This window comes from Podarcis tiliguerta, assembly GCF_965153285.1.
Source record: "Podarcis tiliguerta genome assembly, chromosome: 7".
NCBI classification, from domain to species: Eukaryota; Metazoa; Chordata; class Lepidosauria; order Squamata; family Lacertidae; genus Podarcis; species Podarcis tiliguerta.
In genome coordinates, this window is record NC_139540.1 from 43,905,404 (window position 1) to 43,919,309 (window position 13,906).

Sequence of the window (13,906 nt, forward strand, 5' to 3'; positions counted from 1 at the left end):
AAGTTTGATAACATGATCAAATTTTAATACTGCACCAAGTCGTCGGTTACTGAAATGCAATTATTCTGGAATATTACAGTTGCTTGATCCAAATAAAATAACTGGGTGGGAATAAGGACAGTTCCTTTGTATGAAAGGGATTGAAAATTCACAAGAAAACAATCATCTTGGGCAGATAAAGCAAAAATAAAAAATAAGCTTGGCTCTAAGAGAGAGGAGAAATGTAGGCTATTTGTTTTCACTTGAAACTGTGTATTATGGGCCTTGTAAGCTGCAATTTTAATTAATTGCTGTAAGACTTTACAATTGGCAGGTCACCTGGAACCATACAAATCCCTTGTTTTACGGACTTACCTAAATTAATACATTTGTCTTGTTATGCTGTCCTTCTGTAAGTGGATAGGAAGAGTCTGTTTACAATCTTATATCCACGATAGCAAACTCTTTTGAAAAGTAAAGCTCCCTGTCAACTTGGGATGTCTGTCAGGAGATCAGGAATTATGCAACCCTAAGGTCTCTTGTATTACCTGAATAGTTTCCTGTGCACCATAATTAACCTGTAAAGCTTCACTTGTGCCTTATAGAACAGCTTGCTCAGCAGCTAGTTGCCTTAAAAAAAAGAAGACTGCATGTTTAGTATAATAGGACTTACCTAGTAGACAGCTAGCTAGCTAATATCTGCACCACAGAAGTATTAAAATGTAGTAAGAGAACTCTCCTGTACATTTTGGTATCTAACACTAGGAATAACTGACTGTAAAGGGAAGGTTATGAGCCTGTTTCATGATCTGAAGAATCTGCTTCCATCCTGTCTTCCATGTCTCCAAGTGTCTTGGACTGTTAATATCCATACATAAAAAACAGCCAATATATTCCAGCTCTTGAAATTTTGCATTGCCATCTATGCAAACATAGTGTTTGCTTTGATCAGATTTGTTTATAGCACAAACTGTAAACATTTATGCAAAAGGTCTGTGTGCTGTCCTCAGTTCCTTTTCTGTGTTTGTAGCTGGGATAGAAAGTAAGTGACTAAACTGGGTTTTGCCAGACACTGGAAGAAAAAACACACCCTCAGTCTCTGGGGAAAATATGAAGCCTAGGATTGTTGGTGGTGGGTTCCAAGCTCTTTAGATACCACCTCCTCCCTATGGCTGGTAAAAGTACAAATAAGTGTGTTTAAAATAGCAAATGCAAATCTGAATTGGGGGGGGGGCGTACACACACACACACACACACACACAGTTGGTGAGATTTTGTACTCCACATTTAAAAATAGAGTTCCACTGGCCCTGAATAGCATTGCCTAGTTGGCTTTGCTACCCATTTGGGTGAAGGAAGGTCATGGAACTTGTAGTAATGTGTAGATGCAGCTGATAACGGAAATCCTGGGCATCTGCCAGATGGGTATGATTCAGAGAAATGCCGGTCCTTGTTGAGTGTATTTCAAAGGATTGTTATGTGTGTAACCAATACGAATGCACGTTGTGCTCATTTACCATGTTTAGCATAGTTGGTAAGAAAAAATGTTTTCCTTTCCTCGTTGGGTTGGACTTGCTGGTGAGTATATTTGCTTTAATGTGTCCAGCTGTGTTTCACTATGTTTTTATCCTTTATTGTTGGGGCATATTAGTTTGAAAAATCTTGATGCACATTAAAAAAAAAAATTAACTCAGGTGTTAACCTGGTGTTAAATTTAATTAGTAGCACAGGAATTAAACGACACACCTAGAGGAAAAGGCTGGATTCTCATACTAAAACTATGAAACAAAGAGTTGTGTAGGAACTCGTATCTTAATTGTGATTCCAATAAGTATGGTTAAAGGATAGGCTAATATCACGCCTGTAGCGGGCCTAAGTTTAGGAGTTGGTAAGATGTTTTGCTGGTACCCTGTACTTGTCTGTCCCTGCTCACATTCCCATCTTTGTATAATCCTTGGCGCTGAACAATTTGCTCACCCATGTTCTTTCAGAGACTCAGTCTCTACTTGTACTAAGTTTTCACTGGACAAATGCTGTCATCAGTACACCATAGGCTACTTAAGTTTCATTACGCTGTGCAAAGGAGGTGTCCATTAGCCTGCGAAAGGCTAGCCTGAAGTGTGTCTCATTTGGCGTTCATCTGTCTTACAGATTCAGAATCCGAAAAATCATTGAGTGGATTTGAAACTGTGACAACTTACTCATTAGAAGACAGCGTGGATTCTAGTGACACTATAACATCTGACATGTCTGGAGAAAAGACCTGTAAAACTGGAGAGACTCTGTCAAATGGCATCAAAAAACACAGGTAGGATTTTTGTCTAGAGAGGCTGCAACCTTTACTGCTGTGCTAGAAAAAAAAAACCCAAATGTGGTATCTATAAAAGATACTTGGGGATACTTCTGGCTTTCCCCTTGAACAGTGGTGGAACAGAAGTTCATTAATATGAGATCATCTTTTTTGTTGTTAACATTTTTTTAAAAAGTGAGGTACATTGATGTGACTACACCATGTTGCAAATGAAATACATGAATTCTTAACAATGCATGTTTCTGGCTCATTTAAATTTGTCTCACTGACATCAATACTTGTCTCTTGTTTCTTCATGTTTTTTTAATGTGGGTCTCTTACTGCTTTTTTAAAAAAAGTTTCCAGTTACCTGATCGCCTTTGCATTATCATTCATTCAATGCTAGTATTGGCCAGATATTTCAATACGTTTTTGCAAACAAAAAACATCAAAAGCAAGAGCTCATATTGAAGACAAATGTCACACATCTTCTGCTTCATCTGTTCTTAACTTTTTTACATGTAACAGGAGGACAATAGATCCCCTGTGACATGTAACAAATACTGCACCTTATTTCTCAGGTTTCAATGCAGAGAGAATTTAATATGTGCACATTTATTTTTTACTTCCACTGTTTCACTATCACCAGTTGCTTAGCATAAAGATGGTGACCTTATTTTATTTGCTGAAGACAAATTCAAGAGAGAGAGTTCGGTTTAAATACGTTTCACTCTCATATGTATCAACATTTCCATGCTTGCCTCTTGGCTCAATTTAATGCATTCTGATCACCGCAAAATGGCACCATGGCTTGTGTGCAGAACGAAACCTGTCATGTCTTCACCCACAATTGTTGTAGGAATGTAGAAATATTTCAGAATTTCTAGGCACAATGAAATTTAAACGAATAAGCAGTCAAAATTCCACACACACCCACCCACCCACCCGATTGACTCTGTTTAATAAATGATAACCAGCACTCCCCACTTCATCTCCCATGCCCCTTCTCACGTTAGATAAGATAGTCCTGTTAATGCAGTTAGCACAGTGTTCATTCAGTGGAGAAAGGAAGGATTAGGGTCCTTTATCAAATGATTTTTTTGCTAGGCAGCAAAGATAAGCTCAAAGCAGCTCTAACTATAGGAAACAATCTGCAATTTGGCAGCTTTCCACAATGCTTGTTGTAAAACTCTATTGCCAAAATGGTAAACAAGAGGTGACAAGAGCCGCCAAGCTCTTATTTGTTCCCCAGTCCCCTGGCATTTCTCTTCTTTCCACTACAGATGTCTCTCATTAGGCTTTTTGGTCACTTTTTTTTTTTTTTTTTTTTTACATCTCTCTACTTTTGCCCCCATACCCTTATTCAGCAATAATTATGTCTCTTGCTGTTTTTTTAATGGACTTTTTGGTAGTGTTTTAAAAATGCAGCTAGGGTGTATTCTTTTTTAACTTTCCAGCTCACATCTCTTTGTGAACTATATTGCAATATCTGACCTGTCATCTGGCGCTATTTAGGGAATTGGTGTCTGCAAGTACTGTATATTGATGCAGATTCTCAGAGCTCTGTGGGAAAACCAATCTAAATTTTGCCTTGGAGCAAACTTCCTCAGGGGATGAAGCTGTTCAGTTGTCTTGGGATTCTTGTACTGTTTTCTTCTCTTGTCATACCGTGACTACTGTTGTAACATACATTTATGTGGGCAATGTTTTACCATGGTTTGTCTGAGTGTTTTATGTTTGCATTTATAACTAAATATAAGGGGAGGAAATGCATGTGTAATTTTAAATGTAGCTTTGATACAACACTAAGGTGAACATACTTTTATGGTAAAAATTGTAAATAAATATCTGTCATGATTCTAGAACCACAGTGATGTTTGTATTACATACAGAAAAGACATTCTGCCAAAGTTTGGAATTGGACATGTTTTGCATGCGGCATGTGACTTTTCTGTTAAGAACGTAGCAAACCAGTTAGTCTTGGGAACGAGTTGTCATTTCATCTGACACGTTCACTTCTGGGTTCTCATACTTAGGCTTACATTATGTGTAGTTCTGAAACAAGGATGGGGGGAAATAACTGAACACATGCACAGGCCTAGTAGTGTCTTTTTGTCTGTGTGTTTGTCACTTGTTACTGTGCCATTTCATTTTTAAAACGGAACAAGAAACTGGCTGCTCAGTTTTCCTCAGTGGAAGTTCATTTTGAAGTGTAATAGATTGGAGGGGCAATTCTGACCGTGTTACTCTGTCATAATCACATTGACACTGGCATAATCCCGGTTCAGCATTGGTGTCAGCAATGAGAAGAGGTAAGAAAAGTTGCTAATGACTCTAGGGTGCTGATTTCAAAAAGCAAAAATATTTAAACTTCCATAATGATACCTTGTAACAATATTTTAAAAGCCCCAAATATACAAAGGCTAACTGGGGGCTTATCAGTGAGCCAGACATGTAAATAACGTTCATTATCCCAAGTACAGGCAGTGACCATTTTATGCGCATCGGATTGACATGTGATTACGCACACACTCATTGCTGCCAACCCGGAAGTGGTCCCAAAGTGGGGTGGAACGGGGGGCAGGGCGGGCTTATGCAAACTCCACTTGCACACACAGGTCAGGAATGGAACCACCTGTATGTAAACGTAGAAACAACTCCTGTTCTACAAAAAGAAAAGAAAAAAGCATGTTAACTGATTTTCTCAGCTGTTTGTGTCTATGTGCAATAAGTGGCATGCTGAAGGAAGTGCTACTAATTGGCTGCAGCTCTCACTCCCTATGAGGTCTTGTACTGTACTTGTTTTTTTGTGATTGCAACAGGAAGGAGGACCCCTTCTGGTTAAAGATTCTGTGCTTTGCTGGTACTACCAGGAGGTGACGTGTTGGCCTCTGCCAAAATAAAGGCCATGTACCACTCTCTCTCCCATCTGCCTTAATTTCTGTGCTATTAGGGCTATGTCTAGTGACACAAACTATACACTCAAGTAACTTCAGAGTTTCAGAATTGAGATGCTGCTTGCCCCTCGTCTTGGGACTTAAATGGATGCTGAAGTTCAGTCCATTTGTAGCACTTCAAATGCTGTTAGTTTCTTGAATGACACGAAGCTGGTTTATTGACTCTTGGTTGGATGGGGGGTAAGGGATTGTGAAGTGGGAAGAACGGGGAGGAAGGTGGTAAGGTTGGTCTTTATACAGTGCTCCAAACATGGCTGAAGATAAAATAATTGTTGTACCATGCCTTCCATCTAGTCCAAAAGATTATCTTGGATGGTCTGGGGTGCGGGGGGAGGGGTAAAATAGTCCAAACAGTTTGAGGGAAGTCTGGCCACAGGTTCAGTCTATGAAGATGTGTTGAGGGACCTCCATGATATGTAATGGGGTGTACCTTGTAGGTGCTTAACTAGCTCCATATAGCCGCACTACAGAATCATTCAAATTTAAACATTAAAGAATACTGTCCTGTAAAATTTAGCCTTGAATATGAGAAGTAACTAGAATAGGTGAAAGGAGAGCTAAAGCCAGCTTCATGTGCAAAGAATGTGTCTTGTTGCTTGTTTTTCTGTGTCCGTGGTGCTAAACTTAGGCATTTGCTATCGGTTGCTTGAGATAATTGGCATGCTCAAACTCTTGGAATTTTTCATTGTTGACAATACATAACTAACGTTGAAAGAGTACATGATCTGAAGCAGAAAAGAATATTTGCCATTTGATACAAACCATATGCAGCTTGTACTAATCATGTTATTTAAGACATGCAAGCCATTGGTATAGCATAGTGAAACTGGATGTAAACTGTAAATATGGCTTTTATGAGACGAGTAGATCAGACTGGAATTTTCATTCGAAGTTCCTGACTCTTGGGCATGTTCTCTCCTGTACATTCTATACATTAATAGTGAACTCAATTTTCCTCATCTAGCCAAAATAGCACCATCAGCGTGCAAGAGGGAAGTTTCAGCATGCCTGGGAGCAGATGGGAGACATGGAAAAGAAACCCCAATGTTTGCAGAATGGTTTGGGGGGGGGGGAGCTTTAAGAGGGGCAAATGCCAAGAGCTGCCCAGTGAAAACTGAGAATGTCAGTGACCACAGAACTCTGGCTGACAGTTGAAGGAAGGGAAATGGAAAACCAGGATGGTGGTGAAATTGGCGTATCCTGGGAAATCCTGGGCATGTCTGGCTGGAACCCTGAACAGGAGCATTCCACACAGCAACACTTTGTTGTAGGTCCTACATGAGTTCCGTAATAATGAGATGATGATGCTAGCGAAAAGTGCTTTCACACAGCATACCCTGCTGTCATCGCTAAAACAATACTGTAAGGTAGGTAACTATTGTACCCATATGGCAGGTGGAGGCTGAGAGTGTGGCTTGGCTAAAGCCATCTCTTGGGTTCCTGACTGAGGCAATCCCATTACCTGGGGACTCGTAGATCAGTCTTTTTTAGGTCACTATGCCAGGATGTGCTCCAGATCCATTTTGATCAAGTTCCATGGGCTTCGTCAACTTATCTACTGTTCTTTTGTTGTTGTTTTTTTGACTTACTGGAACATTCACCTGGCCAGTTTTTGAAGGTTATGCCTTTATTTTTATTGCCATGAAAATGCAGGTCTTTTTACTGTTGTCAAATAAACCAAGCATTCGCTACAACAACTGCTAGAAGCGTTACTCAGACATACACATGTACCCCTTCAAAATTGCAGCAGTAAAAGTGGTACAATGTTTTGTTTTGTTTTTTTAAAAAGCATTGCTCAAGTTAAACACTAGTGTCAGCTTGTCTTCTGCAAATAACCTGTGCAAGGAATGCGCTTATTGAGACAGAACACACGCTTCCTTAGTATAACGCTTCCCTCTTTATTCACTGAAACTCTATTGAAATTGGGAGGCCCATAGTTAGCTGCTTTGGTGAGTTAATAAATACCATGCCGTTTAGGGCATATAGCATAAGGAATGCAAAATGTAGTACTGTGAAATAAAGCAAAATATTTCATAGAATTAAAAATCTATTAAGCTGAGAAACCATGTTCCTCTTTCTCACCGTTGCAACCTGGTGGCAGCCATTACATCGAGCGATAGCAGGGAAGCGCCTCTCGCTTCATCGCTGCAAATGAGAGGCAAGTGACTGCCTCTCTTTGGATTTTTCTACCCCAGCTGTTTGTTAAGAGAACTTGACACTAAGAACTTGAACCAAATCGTCTTACTTCTTCATTCCTCCTGAATCATTTCTCCATTGTGTTGTCTTTTTAAATTATAACGCTGAGGGCGGTGACTCTATTGTTTTGCATTGATCTGTAAACTGGTCTGGGGCATTTTTTGGCTGAAGGGCAGGGTAAATTAGTGTAAAATAAACAATATAAACCTTGCCCTCTATCCTGATGAGTAACTGAAGAAAGCAGTTCTAAAACTAGAAAACATTTTCCTGCCTTTTTGCACTAATTTGGATGAAATCAATTCTGACAATCTTTTTTTTTTTTTTTAACTGATCTTTTTCACTGGAGTAAGTAATAAATGCTGGTTGCTGATGATAGTTGCAAAGAAGTATAGGGAGGCATATTGTTAAGGAGCTTTAGAGTCATGCAAGTGTTTTTTTTTCTGAAATTGAAGACTTCTGTCTCACTTGTGAATTCTTTTTCAGATATCCTGGACTGGGCACTTGCCTTAATAACGGGGCCTTCCTGTCTCCCATCAAGTGGAGTCAAAATGTTATCTGGATGCAGGCCTGTCCTATGAAGGGACCAGTACTTCCTTCCCAGATATAGTACTCTTAGCTTAGCCGGGGTGGGGGTGTAAAAATTATTAATGGGGGTGGGGGTGGGCAGATAGAGAAGTCCCCTAAATATAACTTAGGCACATTACTGTTTCACAAGTGATATTTTTGTCTATACTTTAAATGTCAACTTGTTTTAACCTTCATGGCTTCCACCCGGTGAGCCCTGAACTATTGTTGTATAAAGGGACATGGACTGCTTTGGGTATCTCCACAGAGTTCTTTGGGGGAAAGCCCTGATGGGTAAACTGGTTTTGAAATACGTAGTGTAGATGTGGCTAATGCAGCATGTAACATGGGAAGCATTGAGTGGTATTCCCAAATAATGTTACTATTAAATTTTGAATGGTGGCTGAGAGCATTTTATTCTATTTCTATGCAGTTGCCCCCCCCCCAAAGTTGTGCTTAACAGCCACCTTCGCTATTGGGGTGCAGTTGTTTCCTTTCCCCTTCAATTTTGTGCAATCTAGCATTAATCTTGATGGAAAGTTGCAGAAAACCAACTTCTCTGTCAACTTTCCACTGCATTTGCTTTCTCTTTCTGTGGGCTTGCCTTCTCTTGTGTTACAAAATAATGAAACACTAATATTTGAACATGCATATCCTTAGTGGTGTACACAGGCCGGAACTGAGCTGTGTAGTTTAAGAACATAGAGAACAGGGACAGACTGTTGCTCATTCATGATACAGGAGAAAACTGTCAGTGTGAGACGTTGCTGACCTCTTTCTTCACTGGGCAGCATTCTCCGAAATAGGGCTAAGCTCGCAATACTATAATTAGAGGGGAGAGGGGGAAAAGAATGCATTGTGAAAGGAAGCTAAAGACTTGACAAAATAAAACCCACTGGATCAGGACACAGATACCCATCTAATCCAGCATGCTGTTCTCACAGTCTCCAACCAAATGCCTATGGGAAGTCCACAAGCAGGGCCCAAGTCTTGTGGGAGTGAATTCTCACAAGAGTGATTTCTAAGGTTTTGAGCTGAATGACTGACCTGCTTAGTGATGATGCCCTTGGAGTTCCTAAAGGCTGTGGTACTGGGGAAGCTCACTTGCTGCTGACAAGGGCCATAGGAGTCAGAAAAATATCTGAAGGGGAGGTTCAAAGCAACCTTGCGGATTTCCCAGCTTTTGGCTTCTCCCTACCAAGTGTGGCCCAGGATGCCACAAAAACATGTCTCCTCTAAGGAGGGAAAATAAAAGAGGAAAGACTCTGGGGGTCCAGTGAACCAGGCTGGATCTGTTTAGTGGATCCTTGGAAACAGTTTGTTGAGTAGAGAAGTACACTCAAAATGGGTAGTAAATCCAGGAAAACAACTTTACAACGACAGGAGTCTGCCATCTGACTTACTGTTGGGCACAGGGAAGTTGAAGCAACACTATGAAATTGGGACTATTTTCAGAGACTCGGACAGGATTTTGTTTGTGGCAGGCAGAGATTTAGTTTGAACAGTCTCCATATAGCATGAGGATTGAACTCAGTACTCCCAGGATGACTGTTCTCAGGAAAGTGAAGAACAATTTTCTCCAATTGTGTTTCTTACTATTAAGGGGTAAAACACCCGGTTACAAAATGTCAAGTGTTTTTAGCGATAAACAGATTATTCATTTTGGTGTTCTTTTGAGGAAAATCATAACACGAAGCAAGTGCACATGTAGGGTTGTGTTTTGTGTTACTTTAAAAAAACAAAGAGCACACTTATTTAATACTGGAAGAAGGAATGTATTTAGACTGGGATTCCCCAGGTCTGGTGACTAAAAAAAGAGCAAATTATGCTTGGAAAGACAGCATCTCTTTGGTGCACAAGTATATTAAAGGCCACCTAGCTTAAAATTGTTCCCTTAAAAAAAATTCAATTTTTCATGCTGACTTATATGCTAACGGTGCTTTATTGGGGGTTGGGGGGAATTCACTGAATGTTGGCCTGATGTAGAAATTAATAATGTATTTTGCACCATTAGAACTGGATAAATACAAGTTAGGTTTTCCTGCCATAAGGGCTTTTGGCAGGTTACCAGGTGTTTTTGCTTACTTTAATCTCACAACCCTGTGAGATAGGTTAATAGCCCTTCTAGTGAGTTTGATTAAGATGTAGGATTAAAAGCTAACTACTTGCAATTAAGTTGGTGGTTGTGGTGGGTGGTGGGATTTAAAAAATATATATAATACAAGTGTAAAAACATTTGTATTTTCTGTTGTTGGCGGAATGAAGACACATCTGGTGCCGAAAGGTGCTGTAGTGCAGGCTTTATACAAGGATAATCTTTCAGGGAGTTGGACAGTGGCATTGTAGAACAGTTACCGTATTTTTTGCTCTATAAGACTCACTTTTTCCCTCCTAAAAAGTAAGGGGAAATGTGTGTGCGTCTTATGGAGTGAATGCAGGCTGCACAGCTATCCCAGAAGCCAGAACAGCAAGAGGGATTGTCCTTTCACTGTGCAGCGATCCCTCTTGCTGTTCTGGCTTCTGAGATTCAGAATGTTTTTTTTATTGTTTTCCTCCTCCAAAAACTAGGTGCGTCTTGTGGTCTGATGCGTCTTATAGAGCAAAAAATACGGTACTTCCAGTGATAATGCATGTTCATTTTTCCTGTTCCATTATGGGCTCTTGTCGAACTGGTTTTGTAGGCTTTTTTGCTTCAAGCAATAATTCTCACGGTATTCTTATAGAGGCATGACTAGCACCTGCTGCAATACCCATCTACATTCTAGCGCAACTGTTGCGGGAACACATTGGATGACAACCATGAAAAGTCATTCTTTCTTGGCACTGTTAGAACTGGTTTTTTAGCTTAAAAAAAAAAGACAGCTTAATATATATTTGGGGCAGGGACAGAGTAAGAGAGAGCCATCCAGATAATGTCCCACCGTTCAGAACAGTCTTCCTTAGGTGTGAATTTGTCTGGATCACAGACAGCTTCTAGTCTAATCTAGTCAACTTCATCACACAACTGAATTGTATGAGACTAGGGGAAGCAGTTGCATAGTAAGGAAATGGAACAGGCTTCCCCCACCCAAAGGTAGGCTCCTTAACACACTTAATGCCTTTACCAAGTGTCCAGAATTAAGTGGGACGTCACCCACCCACCTCTCGTGCTCCAGAAATACGTTTACACAGCTGCACATCTTTTCTTAAAGTCCTGTTTTTAAAAAAATGCTTTTACAGATTGAGCTGTGGTTACTCATACAGAATACTGGGCTGTTTAACCTTAAGTACTGTAGTTCTTAATTAAATGTATGACAATGCCTTACATAGACCCAAATTTAGTATAATTATTCATACTTTTATATTGAGGACAGATCCTCTCAACTACCTGTGTGACAAAACAGTCTGAATTGGTTACCCAACCGAAGTTGCATTATCTTTATTGCTACTATGCAGCACATTTGGGTGGTTTATATTGAGGTACATAACTGGTTTGTGATCAGTGATGTATCATGAGCCCTATTTGAATAGAAAAAATTGAGGGCTGGGAGACCAGTTGGCTGTTGTAGTACAGGTTTCTGTTCTGTCAGTATTGTGTACTCTCTTCATTCTGCAAATAAAGACATTCTGCAAACTAAAAGTATATTATTCAGGTCTAATGAACTTGGTCTCTTGCCCCCCCTCCCCCCCCCATTTAGGACAAGCTTGCCTTCTCCAATGTTTTCCAGAAATGATTTCAGTATTTGGAGCATCTTAAGAAAGTGCATTGGAATGGTAGGTGAAGCATTGCTTTGAATAAAAAGCTTAATCATAGTCTTTATAGTAAATGTGTAGTAATAGATTATTGATCCCTCCTCCCCAACCTGACTTTTGAATAAAAGAATTAAGGACTGACTGATGTATGCATGCATTTCGGAAGTAAATGGGTGTGTGTCTTATATAAAATCAAATGTCACAAAAGTGTGGCAAGCTTTTATCAGCTGCAGCCAGCTGTGGCAAGCTTTTATCAGCTGCAGCCAGCAGCTGCATGAGCAATGGTCAGGGATGATGCGAGTTCTTGTCCAAAACATCTGGAAGAAGTTAAGTTGGGGGAATCAATTCTGGTTTGTAGCCTGCAGGTAAAGCTTGTTAGGTTTTTTTATTTCTTATACAGTGCCTGTTAGGCACTTCATAAATTAATGCTGCAATAAATAATTAATATTGTAATTAATAATTAACAATAAAATAATTACAGCTTAATTAATACTGGCCCTTTTACATTAATGCCTTCTAAGTGTTATTTCAGCTCACTGTAAAATAATCAGCCTTCTTTCAACTCTTTTCATGATTTGTGTTTTAGTAATATTCTCAAGCTTAGGGTGGTCCTTTGCCTTGCCCATTTTATCATCACAACCACCCTGTGATGTAGATTAGAGTGAGTGAGGGACTAGGAATTGTTTTGTGAGTTTCATGGCTTAGTGGAAACCAGGTTTGAAACCAGGTTTCCCTGGTACAACTTCAGTACTCTACCCGTTGCATGCTGTACGGGCTGTTGTTTAAAAGGGAGGCAGTGTTCCTGCCCCCCCCCATTCCTTTCATATCACCCTCTACCTTCCCCAATACGTACCAGCTGTGTTTTATGATAAGACATATACCAGTCTTAATGTTGGCAATGCACAGTAGTATATGTAAACATTTTTAATAAATGCTTTTAACACTCTGCTAGGAGCTGTCGAAGATCACTATGCCAGTAATTTTTAACGAGCCACTGAGTTTCCTACAGCGACTGACAGAATATATGGAGCATACATACTTAATTCATAAGGCCAGTTCGCTTCTGGACCCGGTTGAAAGAATGCAGGTACTCTACTCAAAATAAATGCATCTGGTGTTCTCTGAATGTTGCATACTGTTTCATGCAGGTAGATAAAGAGAGCTCCTTATTATTACAACATCTGAAACACTGTTGTGCACATTGGTGTGCATGAAATAAAAGTAATTTTGTCTCCAGCTGTTGAATATCAGAGCTGTTAGGTTGGCATTAAGCAGTACTGCTTAACTCTATTTTTAAAATGGTGGTTGTAATTGACTTTTTTCTCGTTATATGTTTTCATGCTACTTAACTACTTGAATGCTTACCTCTTTATGAGAGTTAGTGCTTTAAAAAAACCCACACACAAAATAATTGGTAAGATTTCTGCTTTAAACAAACGTAAATATGAGTGCAAATTGCTTTTTCAACAGTGTGTAGCTGCTTTTGCTGTCTCAGCTGTTGCCTCTCAGTGGGAACGTACAGGAAAGCCATTCAACCCATTACTTGGAGAGACGTATGAACTGGTCAGGTAACAAACTCACAGTGCAGTTTAACTGGCTGGCTCATTGAGAATTGAAAGTTAATGTCAGATATTTAAGATTTTGTTCATTGATTCTTTTTTAATGTACAAAGCTGATGTGGCAATGCCTCATTTTATCCCCCTTTGTAGAGAAACTGCAAATAACTCAACTGTCACTTTCTTTCCATGTTTAGAGAGGACCTTGGATTCAGACTCATCTCGGAGCAAGTTAGTCATCACCCACCAATCAGTGCTTTTTATGCTGAAGGACTGAGCAATGACTTTGTGTTTCATGGTTCTATTTATCCTAAACTAAAGTTCTGGGGAAAGAGTGTTGAAGCAGAACCCAAAGGGATGATAACTTTGAAACTTCTTGAGTAAGTTGATCTATTTGATACCTTTTGGCTGCCTTAGGCAAAAAGCAAGTGGCATGTAAACTGCAGTGATAATAATAATAATAATAATAATAATAATAATAATAATAATAAATTTTATTTATACCCCGCCCTCCCCAGCCAAAGCTGGGCTCAGGGTGGCTAACAAGAATCAAAATAATCCAACATTCTAAAAACCTTTCATTATAAAAATTAATTAAAATCAAATTGATGGCAACCATTCAGCAAGATTCT

The 13,906-nt window shown here is 39.6% G+C and overlaps 2 protein-coding genes across 11 annotated transcripts in view; one reads left to right on the plus strand and one right to left on the minus strand.

Moving 5' to 3' along the window:
* Positions 1-13,906, minus strand: part of RIOK3 (RIO kinase 3) — a 910,199-nt gene that overhangs the window by 567,060 nt on the left and 329,233 nt on the right. The window lies entirely within an intron of this gene.
* Positions 1-13,906, plus strand: part of OSBPL1A (oxysterol binding protein like 1A) — a 154,461-nt gene that overhangs the window by 124,009 nt on the left and 16,546 nt on the right. For all 10 annotated transcript variants that reach the window (XM_083451591.1, XM_083451593.1, XM_083451597.1 and 7 more), the window contains 5 exons: positions 2,131-2,287; positions 11,664-11,739; positions 12,671-12,805; positions 13,189-13,286; positions 13,472-13,654. In XM_083451591.1, coding sequence (XP_083307717.1) covers positions 2,131-2,287; positions 11,664-11,739; positions 12,671-12,805; positions 13,189-13,286; positions 13,472-13,654 — 649 coding nt within the window. The remainder of the gene's footprint in view (positions 1-2,130; positions 2,288-11,663; positions 11,740-12,670; positions 12,806-13,188; positions 13,287-13,471; positions 13,655-13,906) is intronic.